This window comes from Zosterops lateralis, assembly GCF_965231275.1.
Source record: "Zosterops lateralis genome assembly, chromosome: 2".
Lineage (NCBI taxonomy): Eukaryota > Metazoa > Chordata > Aves > Passeriformes > Zosteropidae > Zosterops > Zosterops lateralis.
This window is the reverse complement of record NC_139763.1, coordinates 90,732,371-90,747,519: the sequence shown is the minus strand read 5'-3', so window position 1 is coordinate 90,747,519 and position 15,149 is coordinate 90,732,371. Positions and strand designations below refer to the sequence as shown.

At 36.1% G+C, this 15,149-nt stretch overlaps 1 protein-coding gene across 1 annotated transcript in view; it reads right to left on the bottom strand.

The window, feature by feature from the left end:
* Positions 1 to 15,149, bottom strand: part of SPAG17 (sperm associated antigen 17) — an 89,085-nt gene that overhangs the window by 40,238 nt on the left and 33,698 nt on the right. The window contains exons 8-17 of the mRNA XM_083855265.1: positions 13,608 to 13,763; positions 12,930 to 13,017; positions 11,857 to 11,945; positions 10,828 to 10,965; positions 10,631 to 10,744; positions 9,055 to 9,205; positions 7,178 to 7,408; positions 5,131 to 5,219; positions 4,357 to 4,479; positions 2,675 to 2,829 (exon numbers count right to left, since the gene is read on the bottom strand). Of these exons, the coding sequence (XP_083711391.1) occupies positions 2,675 to 2,829; positions 4,357 to 4,479; positions 5,131 to 5,219; positions 7,178 to 7,408; positions 9,055 to 9,205; positions 10,631 to 10,744; positions 10,828 to 10,965; positions 11,857 to 11,945; positions 12,930 to 13,017; positions 13,608 to 13,763 (1,334 nt within the window). The remainder of the gene's footprint in view (positions 1 to 2,674; positions 2,830 to 4,356; positions 4,480 to 5,130; positions 5,220 to 7,177; positions 7,409 to 9,054; positions 9,206 to 10,630; positions 10,745 to 10,827; positions 10,966 to 11,856; positions 11,946 to 12,929; positions 13,018 to 13,607; positions 13,764 to 15,149) is intronic.

Genomic DNA, 15,149 nt, shown 5'->3' with positions numbered 1-15,149 from the left:
ATGAAATTATTTTGTGATTCTGTAACCAACTGATTAGCAGATAACAGATTTATATTCCACATAGCAACTATGAAACAACCTCACAAAGATGGTCTGTAGTCTATAAGCCGTCACAATAAAGAAGTAACAAGTGAACACAAATAGAGAACTCTTATCAGAGAGATTGTCAAGCACAGCATCTATTGTGCATTTGTAACTCTTCTGTGATGAGTGTGATTCTGAAAGCTATACCAAAAATTAGAATGATAGTAATTTTAATAAAATAAAAATCAAGAATTTGTCACTAAATTCACTAGGAGTCCATTATTTCATACAAAGGTAAAAACAAGCAATAACACTCTTAATTAATAAGTAGAGTTTGTGCCTGTTTCTGGTGACTCAGCATGGTCTGGAAGCTAACTGCAGGCAATAGCTTGAAGCACTCCAGGTATTTAATGAGTGTCTTCCACAGAAGTGTTATGTTGCTTGGAAACATACACTAGTAAATGTTTATTATGCCTTGTCTGGAAATCTGAAATGATCTTTAGCAATAAAGCTGAATAAGGTCTGAAAATGTGCTGATTATTTTGCAGAGTATAGGCAGGTATCAATGTCACAAAACAGAACCAAAAGAGGACTGATAGCTCTTCAAAAATTCTAAGCAGCATATACAGCAGTGATGTTGAATATGTCTAGGAAGAAAGAGCAAAGCCAAACTAGCTTGTTAGCGTTCATGACGTTTTCTTTAGGAACTCCTTGCTGCTTTGAAACAGAACCTGGTATAATATCACTGGACAAAGAAGGTAGAAGTTATCTCTAATGTCTAAGCCTTGTTTCCAGGTGATGTGGAAGAGTAAGAAGTAGAAAGCACACAGTTATTTCATCCTCAACTGAGCTATAGTGCAGAAAACATGCATTTCTCTTTTGGACACAAAATTAGCAGCTTTTCTTTTGCAGGTATCAAGAGCCTTTCCCATCTCTCAGTTGGTCTTGATCTATTTCAATGAATGCCTTTTCAAGGTGACCAGCCAATCTGTGGTTTTACAATCCCAGAGATGAACAGTGGTTATTTCAAGGACAAATGCTTCCTGAGGAAGTCTAATACCCCCCTCTGCTCCTACAGCACCAATATGCTGTTGGGATGAGGTGTTACTCAGCGTATGCAAACACCAGGTGACATGATAGATGTGCTGGGGTGTGTGACCTGCTCTCTGGTGTTTGTTTCAAAAGTGTATGGGGTCTCCTATGGGTCTCATGTCATATGTGTCAACTCTGCCCAGAAAACTCAAATATACCAGGCAGCTGAAGTGGCACCAACTGCTTAGGTTTAGGAAACCTGAATGAGGCATTTAAAGTCCAGTGTCACAAAGAAATGTAAGAATGGCTGGCAGAGGAAAGAGCTCTGGGTGCCAACAGACTTCTGTGTTACAGCCCTTGAGACCACTGACCCTATGCTTGGGTCTGTCTGAATGCAAGACCCAGTTGTACTTGAACACACAATCCTCACTTATCTTTTGGGGAAGATTTTAGATGCTATATAAATGCAAAACCCCTGACCAGACATTTAGTGGATCTGCCCAATAAAACACAAAACAGCCAGCATTTTCTCCAAGGAACTTTGAATTTCTGCTGGTAAGTATCTTCTGGTCCTGGTCCTAGTCACTGCTAATCACAACAGCCTGTTTTCAAATTTAATGCCGGGAAAGCTGAGATGGACCTACACAGAGTTCCTTGACTGAGAGCAAAGATACAAAATACAACACAAAATACAGCTTCGGGAAGGCACATTTTTCCTATTTAGTATCCAAACCTGTTAAAATATATATAGGTGTCAACAAAAGTTTACTGTAAGAAATCCCATTATTTGATAAATGAGGCACTACACTTAGAAAAGGATACCTGCAGACAAATGGAGAGGAAATATTTTTATACTGGATAATTTGTTTGAAATTTTAATTGATAAATCTAATTAATCCATAGAGCACCAGAGTGACATAGTTAAAGATACCTCAGCTGCCTCTCTGTGGCATTTTTACATATCAGTACATGGACAGTTATTCTATTTTCAATCAATTATTTGGAATAGTAGTTGCATATACATCATCATTTATATCACTGCTTCAGTGCAAAAATGTGTTGCAAAATAAATACCACTAACAAAAGAGCTAATAGTGGACATATCAACCACTTGCACACCTCTAACTGGTGAGCAGATATTGAAAAGGATATTGAAAAAGATATTGCAAATGTGTTATTCTGTGAAAAAAAAAATTTGTTATTAACAAAGGGATTTGAACTTCTCTTAAAAAAATCCTATTAAATCACTCAATTTAGGTATATTTAGTTAAAAAACTGGTAATTATATACTTAGACAGAATTAATTTTTTTACATTCTTCACCTAAAATGTCCCCAGTACAATATTCTTGATGTGGTACTAATAATACAATTTTGTATGTATGTGTACATTATTTACATTTTTATTTTTGGTGATAAGGAGCAACATTCTGCATTGTTCATACTGCGAAAAGTTCAACAGAATTCTTTTGATACAGCACTGCTTTTGACCTGCATGACTTTCTTTCTCAAAAATGTGTTACATAGCCATATCTTAATGTCAAAGCTTTGCCCTAAGCACACCCATGGAGGCTTTAATTGAAAATGACTGAATGAGACAGGGAAGATAAAATCCATTACCTGAATCCAACATCAGAGTGCAGAGCAATATCCCAAGCCTCTTGGCACAGACGATGTTGATTCATAGGATTGTGAAAAACCATTAATAAAGAGTTATCTTGGGTATGATAAAAGGAATCAATACATCTATATTCTTGGGATGCTGTATGAAGAACCTGAAAACAAAAGAAATAAAAGTACATCCTCCCTGCAGAGGGTAGCATATGTGCTCCAGAATACTCTCCTACAATATGTACTCAAAGCATTTCGATTCCAGCAACCTGAATTGCTCAGGTAGGTGGAAATTGAAACTGCATTGCTATTCATGTTGAGAAGAGATACCAACTATGCTTCACCTTCTGACTGACCATGAATGAAAAAGTTCAGCTACATAAGACCCAAATGAATTAAAATATTAAACAATTACTTAAACAAGTTTAAATAATAAAATACTCAAATAAATAGTATATAAATCCAGAATTATCATATACCAGACGAAAAGAAAACTAATTTACTTTTCTTTATCTCAGTTGAGTTTACTTGGTATTCACTTTGCTATACCATGACCTGCACATCTTTGCCATGATCTACATTATTCCACTCTGCTCTATACTGCCCCATAATTTTCAATATTTATACTGCCTGCAGGCACAGCCAGAAGAAAGTCTTCTTTTAAACTACTATTTTTCAGAACTATGCAACTGAAGGGTCTAGAAGGATCTGTTCTATGATATTTCCAGGAACAAAGGTGAAGCTGATGAAGTTGGTAGATCCCAGAGCCCTCCTCTCTACCCTTTTTAAAGATCTGTAAAATGTTTCTCTTTATCCAGTCATCTGGGACTTCACCTGACTGCCATGACTTTTCTTTTAAAAAGCTTCTTTTTGGCTGCAATAAAATGCTATCTTTTATTACTTTTACATCAATATCTTTTTATTAGACTCACTAATTTTTAATAGTTGAAGTAGTATTAGCTATTTATGTTGCATATGAAGGGATTCCCCATGCATTGAAATGCATTACCAGACTTTTAAATTGTCACACTAAAGTGATGCTGCAAAAGTCCAGGCAGCACTTTCTTCACCCATGTACAGCATGTGTCAGGCTCAAATAAGAATTACAGCCTATGAAGATCAAGGCAGCACAGGAACTAAAAATCCACTCCTCCCAAGAGGATGCTTCCCAATTCAAGCCAACTACATTTGAATATATCTTTCAGATTTGTCATTCTGTCTTTCTGCAAGATCAGTTTTAGTGTTTAGCTTGCAAGATTTCTATAAATTATACTTCTAGCTCTTGAGAGGTGAAGTGCTGTAACAACCAAATTTTCTATTTGCCCATAAAATATACACTGCATAGGCATTTGCAAAGTACATTTTCACATCCACTGCACTGAATCCCAAAACTGCCACAGAGGATCACCCCTAAGGGCAAGGTAGTTTTGTCTCCACCACGCTTTCAGCTAAGAGACTTGTTGTCAAATAGGACAGCTCCAGTTTGGCCAAACAAGGAAATAAAAACCCATTACAAACGAAATTTTATATGAAGAACTGAAAGGTGGCTAAAGCACAATGAGTTTTGGTAAAAATGAAAGATAAAACTGAATAAATTACTGAGCAGAAAAATACTCTGAACTCCTCTACTACTACTTTATATAGTGCTCTGAGGGAGGACTGTATACATGAGGTTGTCAGCTCACAGATACCTGACGAAGAACATGTGGTTGAAAATGCTCTTCCAAACTCCAGTCTGTCAAGCAACGCCTCTGTGTCTTTTTTATTTCTTCTAAAGTTGGTTCTAGGCTATAATTTTCCTGACTCGCCTCAAACTACAACAAACCAAAATAATGAATATCAACATTTCAGTGACAGTATTAAATTGACTGTAATTTTGTTGGATTAATAGACAGCACCCCATGTTGCATCACAGTTAACTGCATAATGATGCATATGTGCAGACCCATATGGCACTGTTTAATAAAAGAGAATTACTCCCAAGCAAGTTTGGTCTTGGGCTTTTTATGACAAAATAACCTAAATACTTTTATTATTAGCTTATATGTCTTTGAGTTCTGTAAGCAATTATGAGTATTCAAACATGTCCTATGACATGATTTTAAAATTGCTATGTTTATTATGGGATGCATAGCAGACAGGTGATTCTGAAGATGCCAAACTACACAGTTTACTGTGTGATTGTTTGACAATTTCTTTTAAACTTTCACATTTGTATTTGATCCTTGATATTCAGGAAAACCAGCACAGAATTACCATTAACAGCTTCATTGAAACCCATCACCATGGAATTCAAAGAAAGTGATTTCACAGTGATTAAAAGTTATGTCAGTATTTGCCAAACTTCACAAAATTAACATTTGTGTGCAGCATTGCAAAGGAATCCTCAGTAACACAGCCTGGCATAGAGCAGTGTCATCTGTTGCCTCACGTAAAGCCTAGCTGACTCCATTTCTCACACTTGCCATATCTGAATAAAGACGATCCAATTCTACATTCAAAAGAGGACCACTGAGATCATCTTCTTCATCTTCATCACTTGATTCTGTATGCCCTGGAAATTGAAAGCAGAATTTAAAGAATTGTTCCAGAAATTTTAGCCCCACTGAGGGCTGAATTTCCTTAGTCTTCCCGACGAGATTGATATCAAGTTGAAGCTTCCTTTTGTCACACTTGTCCTATAAATACATGATCAGCTCTGCTATGCTTCTTTACTAAGAGAGCACTTCAAAATCTAGTGACAAGTTCCAGATAATTAAATCACATTTTAAGAAAAAGAAAAAAGAAGATGACTTTCTAAAACCCACTCAAATCATCCTTTCTATCTGACCCATGCCAGCCCACTAAAAATACTCTCAGAAGTATCCTCCAGATTTATTAACAAAGAACCATTTTTCTTCATACTTTAAAAAGCAGTCCTTTGCACAGATGACATTAAAATAAAAGGCAATATCAATTGTTTTGGAATTTTCACACATCTTTGACAAATGCAAATTTTAAATGAATTTGGTTTATACAGATCCATAAGCTACTGACAGAATATTACTTCTCCTGAGGATCTGACCAGTCATTCCATTGTTGCAATGAGCACCTGATATGAACAGCATCACATGAGGACTTTTATTTCTATATTCTCTTAATTAAAAAAAAAATCCTTTAAATAGAATTCTTTATTCCCTAAGTTAGGGCAGAGATCATTAATACTTGATCAAAATTCTCATATACAAGAAAATTACTCTTTCTGGTGTAAAATACACCACAAAGTATTTGTTTGTAAGTGTCTTATAACCAGCTCAGCTTCCAGACATACATCTTTATGCTCTGCTTCTCTTGGAAATTACTACTTTTTACTGAGTGCCTTTAGAAGATTGAAGAAACCTGAAAGCAAATGTTTTATCTTCCTAGTATTTGCTTTTGTGCTGCAGAAGTGCCAAAAATGTTGTGTTTTAACTGCAAAATGTAAGGTTGTGACTAGAATAAAACCAAAATAAACCAACACCCCAAATGTTCCCAATTCAGAAGAAAAGCAGGTAAGAAGGACTAATTTTTGTCTGCTCCAGCCTTCTAAGGAAAGGATCCCATCTAAGCTGCTTGCTCAGACATCTCTATTAGGAAATCATGGACAACATCACAAAGTACTGCATCCAGCTCTGGGGTCCTCAGTGCAGAGAACACATGGAACTGTTGAAGTGGGTCCAGAGTAGGCCCAGTGAAGGTAATTGGAGGGATGGAGAATCTTTCCTGTGAAGACAGGTTCAGAGTGTTCAGCCTGGAGAAGAGAAGCTCTGGGGAGCTCTTCTTCTTGTGGCCTTGGAAGAGACTTCCTAGTAGGACCTCTAGTCATAGGATAAGGAGTAATGGTTTTAAAGGAAAGGAGGATAGATTCAGACTAGGTATAAGGAAGAATTTTTTACCATAAGGGTGGTGAAACTCTGGAACAGGTATCCCAGAAAGGTGGTGGATACTCCATCCCTGGAAGCACTGGAGGTCAGACTGCACTATGAGAAACCTGATCTAGTTGAAAATGCCTCTGCTTATTGCAGAGGGGTGTCAGAACAGATGACTTTTAGAGATCTCTGCCAACCTAAAAAATGATTCTATAATTCTGTGGTCATGAACCTAAAGGTATAATTGCTTAAACTGATCTAATTTCTACTTTTCTTGCATCTTGAAAAAATAATCACTTGTTTTTAATGTTGCTTTTTGGCCAACACATCTCGTTTAATCAGGCCAACAACTTCTCCTTACGTTAGAATCTGCAGAAGAAAATGTAGAACTTCAGAAAATTCATTCTGCATCATCTACAATTGTTAATGCTGTATTACAAAATAGCCTTTGTCTTTATTCTAGTATACCTACAGAGTTACTCAATGTACAGTTATATAATACTTGAAAATTTGTTGACTTGTATCAACAGGAAGAAAGATCACATCCTTGCAATAGCAAATGATATGGTAAGACAAATAGTGGATTCAAATTCTTCATGAGTAACATAAACAGAAAGCTTTTTACCAGAGCCTCTTGGAGATTTCCCATTAAACTTCTTTTCCATAAGGAAGCGTTGTCTCAGCTGTCTCGCAAACATGGCTGGATTATCCCAAGGGATATAAGACACTTCAGAATCACCTCCAATCCTACATCCAGAGCTCTCCAGGAAACCAGAGTCACTCAGCTCACTCAGCTTCAGGCTTTCAAAAGTAAACACTCTGAAAGCTCTTTCTACTTCAGCCCAACTCAGAAGTTCTAAAAAAGAATTATAATCATTAACTGAAAACGTCCTTACAGCTCAGCAGAAAATAAATACAAGACTATTTAAGTGTATTGTTCTTGGCAACTCTGCAAAAGCCAACAGTGATTTCCTTAATGGTACTGGATCAACTTATGTGGGTGACATTTTACACTGCATTCAAAGCTGAATGCTTCCAAATTGCAAAATGATATGCCTATGTATTAATCCATCTTAAATGAAGTGGTTCCTACATCTGAATACCTTCTGGCCCATTAACTTTATAGAAATGATGTTGATTTTAAAATATTGAGTAGACTTTATCAGGCCAGTTAGCAGTTAGCTATTTTCAGTTCATGAAATGTTTCCATTATCCATAACTTCTCAAAAAAGTATCATTTTTTTCCTCTTCAGACAGAATTTTACACATAATTTAAAGAGAAGTATGCAAGGTGCAAAGGCAATAATAAATCCTGTTTATGCTTGCATGTATCCATGTCCATATAACAATGATAATCATGCAAAGGGCTGAAGTTTAAGATAAGTAGCACATTACCAAAATCACATAAAGAATATCCTCAGCTTGAAGTGTTTTTCTCTTTAGGGTGGTTAAGCACCTAAGCACATCATATATCTTGAGAATGTTGGATCTCTCATTTTCTGTTCAAAGTAATCATCTTTGATAAAAGCAAAGGCTTTGCTAGCTAAGTTACTAGTTAGGAGAGTTTGGCAGTACAGTATGGCCCAGTGAGGATCATCAAATTTAAGACCCATCAGCTGGAAGACTATAGCAATAGTGAATACTTTAATAGCTCACTGTCCAAAATGTACATACCAGCAACTAGAAAAAACACAGCAAAGTGTAAATTAATCCAACATAGGGAATTCAGGATGAAAGAGCTGGGAAAGTACCTTCAAATCCTGTGCCTTATATGATGACATGAATGTAACCAAAGGGATTTGGATGTTTATTTTTCTTAATAACCTACAGCAGACTTTTGATACAACCTAAGGGTATTTATGTAGTCTTTGAGATTGTTTCCCAGTGTATGTCATGGTGGCAAGCACACTCCAAGAAAAGATAACTGCAGAAGTGATTATGGTTGGAGAAGTGAATGTATTCTTGGTTTGATAAAGCGACTGTTATAAAGTAGTTTTATTATTAACACCAACAGCTTACACAGAATACTTTCTAAAAGCTCTACGTTGTTCCATAAAAATTGTCTACCTAAGATATAAGTTCTTTACCTCCAAAAGTGAGTTGCTAAATAAACACAGTTTACATCAGTGTCTCTCAATATGCATTCGACATTCTAGGATCATAATTGCCATTTTTACAGCTGGTTTTTTCCCTCGGATTTAGTTAGTGTTTGTATGTTTGCAAATATAAATAAATAAATAAGTTCCAAGATACTTCCAGCTCTTAGTTACACAATATTTAACACTCATACAGTCGTTCCCATTAGCCATGAAACTGAGGTCTGAAGTTAGGGTTAACTTGTAAGTAGGCTATGATTATATATAAGCAAGAATGTGAAAATATGAAATTCTGCAAAAGTTTTTTTGGCAGCTTAAAAACTTTGTCTCAAAATTCCTCCTATTTAAGAGGATCATCAACCAGAAATAAAAAGAATGGAAATTATATCAATGAAAATCATTTTACCAGTAGTAAAATAATGCATGAGCTCATGAACTCTGGCCAAGCGTTTAGTGTTGTTTTCAGTTGAAGGAGAGGTGAAATGGATAAGTTCTGTAAGAGACAGTTTATCCATCATTTCATGCTCAATCTTTTCTGGATTGAAGTTCTCCTGGACCTGGAACAAAAATCAAAGTACCAGAGTTAAAGTAAACTTTCACACTATCAACTTTCCAAAAATTATGTTTGAATAAAGAAGTCTTTCTACAGCAGAAGACATTAGCATGTTCTTAAGTCAGCTGGACATAAATTTGAACATGTGCCCAAAGTGTGGGTTTGAATCACAGTGTCAGATACTGTACGCAGAAAAACATTAGACACAAAAGAGAATGACTGACAGCATAATAACAGACATTTGTTAGAAGTTATTTGCCTGTGCTAGCTAGCCTTAAAAATACAGAAATACGTACTGATCTATTCAGACTGGCAGCAGGTACCTTCCATGTATCTTTCAGCTGCTCTGGGCTACTTCTCATAGTAATGAAATCCATAAACTTATTGATCAGTCTGTGATTAGAGGCATCCCTCTATATCCAAGGATTTATTTTTTCAGACATAGTGGTATCTTTCAGTTTCACTCTTTTTAGTATTATACACTTACAGTGCCTTTTTCTTCAACTGCATATTCAAAATGTTTGTCTTCTACTCTTTCCTCAAACATTGGGCTATATCCTGAATTTTCTCTTCAGCAAGTATATAAAATACATCAAGTGTATGTCTGCTAAGAGCATCTCTTATGTTGATTACTCAGTCCTTCCTTTTGCTTGAATACATCCAATGTATCAAACTTGAGTTGTTTCTGAATAGTTTTAACCAATGGTTGTCAAAGTATTCCCCAGATAATTTGTAATCCATGAAGCCAGGCAGAAACACCTTAGCTATGAAATCTAGAATTGTATAATCCCTTATATTATCCTCAATTAATTTTTAAAATTTAATGGTAAAACTACATCTTGCCTTTGGAAAAATTCAAGACATTCACAGTGGCTTTTTGATTGAGAAAGTCTGGGAACTCTTACTTTGCAATAATCCCAAACTATGCAGTCTCTGAACCTTTCTGCCTTAGAATCTGGCAGTATCTTGGTTACATATTGTGCTGCAACTATTTAGCCAACCTGAATACATTTCTTGTGTTTGTTAATAACTGCTATGTATTTTCTTCTTCTTCTCAACATTTTAGTATTCAGTCTAGTCTCCATGCTTAATCACCATTAGCAAGTTAGCAACTCATTTTCTGTAGTATCATCAGTGTTTAACAGCAAGTCAACATATCTCTCATCTATGCCAACGGCTAAACATTCTCATTAATAATCCAAATAGATCACTGAAATCAGTGTGTTTGTGCTCCATGTTTATGAGGTGTCCTCCATCAGTAACTCATTGCTTCTAAAGTAAACTAAACACATGTTGGTGGGTCCATCTCAGAAGAAAACAGACCTAGTCCTGTTTTGGAAAAACACCACTCCTCCCCTTGTAGAGCATTGAGCATTCATTGCCTGTGAACTTTGGAAATATTTATATATATAAATAGGTTGAATTGTACCTTCAGCAGGTGCAACCGCTGAGCCAGGGCATCATGGTAGTTAAATAAGAGAGGGTACTGGGGGGTGACAGTCTCTTGTTCAACGTATTTATGAGAAAAGTAGTCATACAGATTCTGTTTAAAAAGAAAAGGAAAAGGTATTAAACCCCAAAAATGAGATTTGTCATTTTAGGAAATGAACGAAAGACAACACAAACCTTTTTTTCACGCATAGGAAGTGAAAGAGAAGGAAGGACAGAGATTATATGATCTGCAATGGCACGATGCAGCTCATCTGCCTGATGCTCTGATGCCATCAAACTTGGTGGTGTAAGGTCTCCTTCACTTGCAATAACCTGGCAAATATAGTATATGTTAGCTTCCATCACAGTATGACTGCTGCTTAACTTTACCAGAAATACCAAGTAAATCCTGCTATAAGCTAAGCACACATCCATAAATTCTGTCAGGGAAGAAAAGACAAATTTTTTCTACAAGTAGGAAAAGTACAATTTTCCAAGTTAGTTTCTGCACAAAACAAAGATTAAGGAAAACAGAATTAAATGTTTTTCCTGTTGATTACTTTTGAAAGGATGAGATGAAAAATATTTCTAACTTGAAATGTTAAGAATTGTAAGGAATGCAGGTAATTAAAAACTAATTGTCTATTAGGTGTTGGACTTTGAGTATTGTTACCTGAGTTTATTTTCAGACTAAAAGTTATAAAAAGTAAAAAGCACAATATTATGCTGAAACTTTACTCCTAAAAGAAGCAGGATTTCTAAATCATGTTGTGTGTCTCTTCTAAATCATAGATTGTGCTTGAACTCAACAGAAGTCAGATTTGTCTAGCACTGACGCTCTTACATTAGGCTTGACCTAAGACCTTTGAACTGAGTAAATCAGCAAAAGTTCAGTATCAATAACACTGCTGTAAGACATGAGAAGTTGTTATTGACTTAGACAAGAAATTGCACTTTTCTCCTCATTTGATTATATCTGTAGTCTTCAAAAATTAATTATGGAATAACACTGAATATATGTATATATATACAGGGTAAGTGCACAATATGAAAGAAAATCAAAGTTTGGAGTTTTGACTCCATTGTATTTAACCTCCTTGCTCAGTGCCTCAATGCACAGTCTCATATTTTGGGTTTAAACAGATGGATTTATTGTCTTTGACAATTCATTACATTAGGTCTAGGCTGAAATAGCCACAAAAATTAAAAAGAGAACATTCCCACCTGTTCCAACATGCAGCTCAGCATTAAGGGTACAGAAAAGTACTCCTCAGGAATTTGACTCAGCAAGTCATTGTAGTACCTCATGTCCACTGGAAGAAACAGAATAGAAGTTTCTTCACCTAGTATATTAAGAGATGAAACATTGAGATATGTTTGTTCAGAAATGACAATTTATATTCCAAGACAGTTCTGCAAGTTTGTAGATAATACAAAATTGGGAGGAGCTGTGGACTCTCCCAAAGGCAGGGAGGCCCTGCAGAGAGACCTTGATAAATTAGAGGGCTGGGCAATTATCAACCTTATGAAGCTTAAAGCAGAAGTGTTGGATTCCGTGCCTGGGTTGAGGCAACCCTGGATGTACAGACTGGGGAATAAGATGCTGGAGAGCAGCACCATAGAAGGGGACCCAGAGGTCCTGTTTGATGGTAAATTGAATATAAGCCAGCCATGCCCTGGCAGCCAGGAGGGCCAAGTGTGTCCTGGGGTGCATCAGGCACAGCATCGTCAGCCAAGCAAGGGAGAAGATTGTCTTACTCTGCTCTGCTTTGCTCTGGGGCAGCCTCACCTTGAGTCAGGGGAATTTTAGTTTGGGTATTAGGGAAATTTTCACCCAGAGGTGTTTGGGCACTGGAACAGGCTCCCCAGGAAAGTGGTCACAGCACCAAGCCTGAGAGTTCAAGAAGAAATTTGAAAATGGCTTTGGACACATGGTGTGATATCCTATGCAGGGCTAAGTTGGACTCTTTTGAGTCCCTTCCAACTCAGAATATTCTGTGATTCTGTGAACCTTCAGGCAATATTTATTAAAAAGAGTCTAACAAAGTTAGAGGTTGAACAAAATTACAGAGATATTTTAAATCTGACTGTGACTAGGAACACATAGAAAATGTGATTTTCTAAAGAACTTGATTATCACCACTGCAGTTTTCAGACACTTCCACAATATGTCCACAAAGATTCACACCATCTTCAGCTCACTGCACAAATCATTTTGAGGACTTGTGCTGTCAGATGAATGAATGGTTCAACAGAGTGAACAACTACAGATGGATGTCTTAATCCTTTAAACATACTCCCTGACAAAACTACTGTTGGTGGAATTTCTTCTGATTTCCCTTTTTTCTTCGTAGGTGTCATTGGTGGTGCTGGTGATGGTTGTTCCTGAGTGAACAAAAGTTAACATAAAAAAATTAGAAAACATAAAACAAATGAGTATTGCACAAATAGGTGGGAGAACTTAATTTTGTTTAGCTTTGGTTACTCACCCTAGACTATATGCTAAACTTTTATATGGAAAAAGATAGTAAGAATGTAGTGTATGTTCTAATAAGCTACTTTCTTCAGCCTATTTAGGCTTTTGCCTACTATAAATAAAATAAAGAAATTTATCTTGCATAGAATTAATAATTTTTTTTGACAGTTCACAGATCTGCAATATTGCATAGTAGCTCTTTGCAGGCATATTGATTTTTTCAGACAAAAGAATGTATCATCAGACACTAAGAAATTTTTACACCTGTGATACTTTATGACTGTAGGATCCTTCCAATTTCTTTTTTCTGTTTCCCCAATGTTCAGCTATTTTTTCCCCATTTTTGGGCGGTTTAAAATGCTGAAGACAAAATAACAAATTTCATTCACTGAAAATTACTCACAGTGTGATGCTCCAAGGTGAATTTTTAAGTCAAAATTAAAGACAGGGAATTCTACCCTATAACTAGTTATTCTCAACAAGAAGAGAAGGGTCTTGCCTCAACTGCAGGTGGTGGTGTTGATTTGCTCTCTGGTAACACAGACACATTAAAAAACTTGGTGTTTTCCAAGTAGTTGCAATGCTGTCTTCTCCAGTCCAGGCAGTCATAAATCAAACAAGCAATGTGTTCAAACAGCACAGTACCAAACGCAAGCTATGAGAGAAAATCAGATACAAAGGATGAAGTGTAAGTATAAAAGTGTCATGTAACTTAGTGACAGGAGTCAGTAGCTCTTAAACCAGCAGATCTACATCTATTTATAAATTTTCCAAAATACTTTTTTCTCCACCAATTCAATATGTTTTATAGAATTATTCTAAAATCTCTTTCATTTTATTTGCCTTAACACTACCACAGCACTGTATGGACTGTATATTGCCTAAATGTTTTAGTTCTTATAAAGTCTAGCTTGTCTTAACTGTAACTGTTCAAGGTCTGCTGTCTTGCAGGTGGAACTTATGGGTTTTTTTGTATGGGAAGGAATGAGAGAGGAAAATTAAAGTATTCTGTAACATGTGTACATTTTTACTAGTATCAACCTGCAGCATATGTGCAAGCTCAATCATTTCCCTGCCCTAGAAGGATAAAAAATAAAACCCCAACCAAGTAATTAATATAACCTCGTATTATTTCCTTTCTTTCTGTTTCCCTTTGAAAACAAAGAAAGTCTTAAGAATGGCATTCTGAAATCTACAGTTGTGAGTGAAGGAATGTCAGCATACTGCCCAAATGTCCAAAGGGAGAGTGCTGTATCTGCAAAAGTCTGACAAGGAAAGAGTCATGGTTCTTGAGGTCATGTACTGTGGTTTTCACCAAAGCCTGGGAGGAATAAAAGGAATAGCAACTACTATTTTAAATATTAAATGTTTTTGTACAAATACCAAAACCCTGTTGGAGACCACATGAAACACTCAAGTTTCAGCAGCTTTAATGGATGTATTCTTCCCCTGTACATTCTGGACTTTGTGAAAAGGATGAAATTATTTTAACTTTTAGACAATTTCTGTAAAAAGCCCTTTTCTCAGTGATTCTTTCACTTTTGTGAAAGTAGGGCAAGCTGCTTGTACTAAGAAGTTTGCCTCTAAGAGGTGGCATCGAATGTCTCAATTTTAAGTTTCCTAAAATACAGCGAAGGAGCACAACTGACATTAGGCACTAAGAAAAATAACAAACCCTTAAGAAGTATTAAGCATCTGTTTTCATCAGCTCAGTGCTTCTTTGTAACACTGGGATTTGGCAATCCCAAATTACTGATAAGTTATGTAATACTTCTCTCCATTTTCATAACATCTGAAGGCTAGAAGAGACACTTGGGAAAGAAATTCTATTTGTGAAAGCATAATGTTCATTCATTATGTAATTATGCACCTTTGTTTTCCCAATTCAGTATTCTTCTGAAGAATGGGTTAGTACAACACCTTTTCATCCATATATTTCTTAAGGTATCATTAAGCCCATAAAAGTTTTATATAAAATATTGGAGTGTTTTCAATGGACAGTCTTTTAAACAAAACAAGATTTTTTTACAAAGTCACAAGC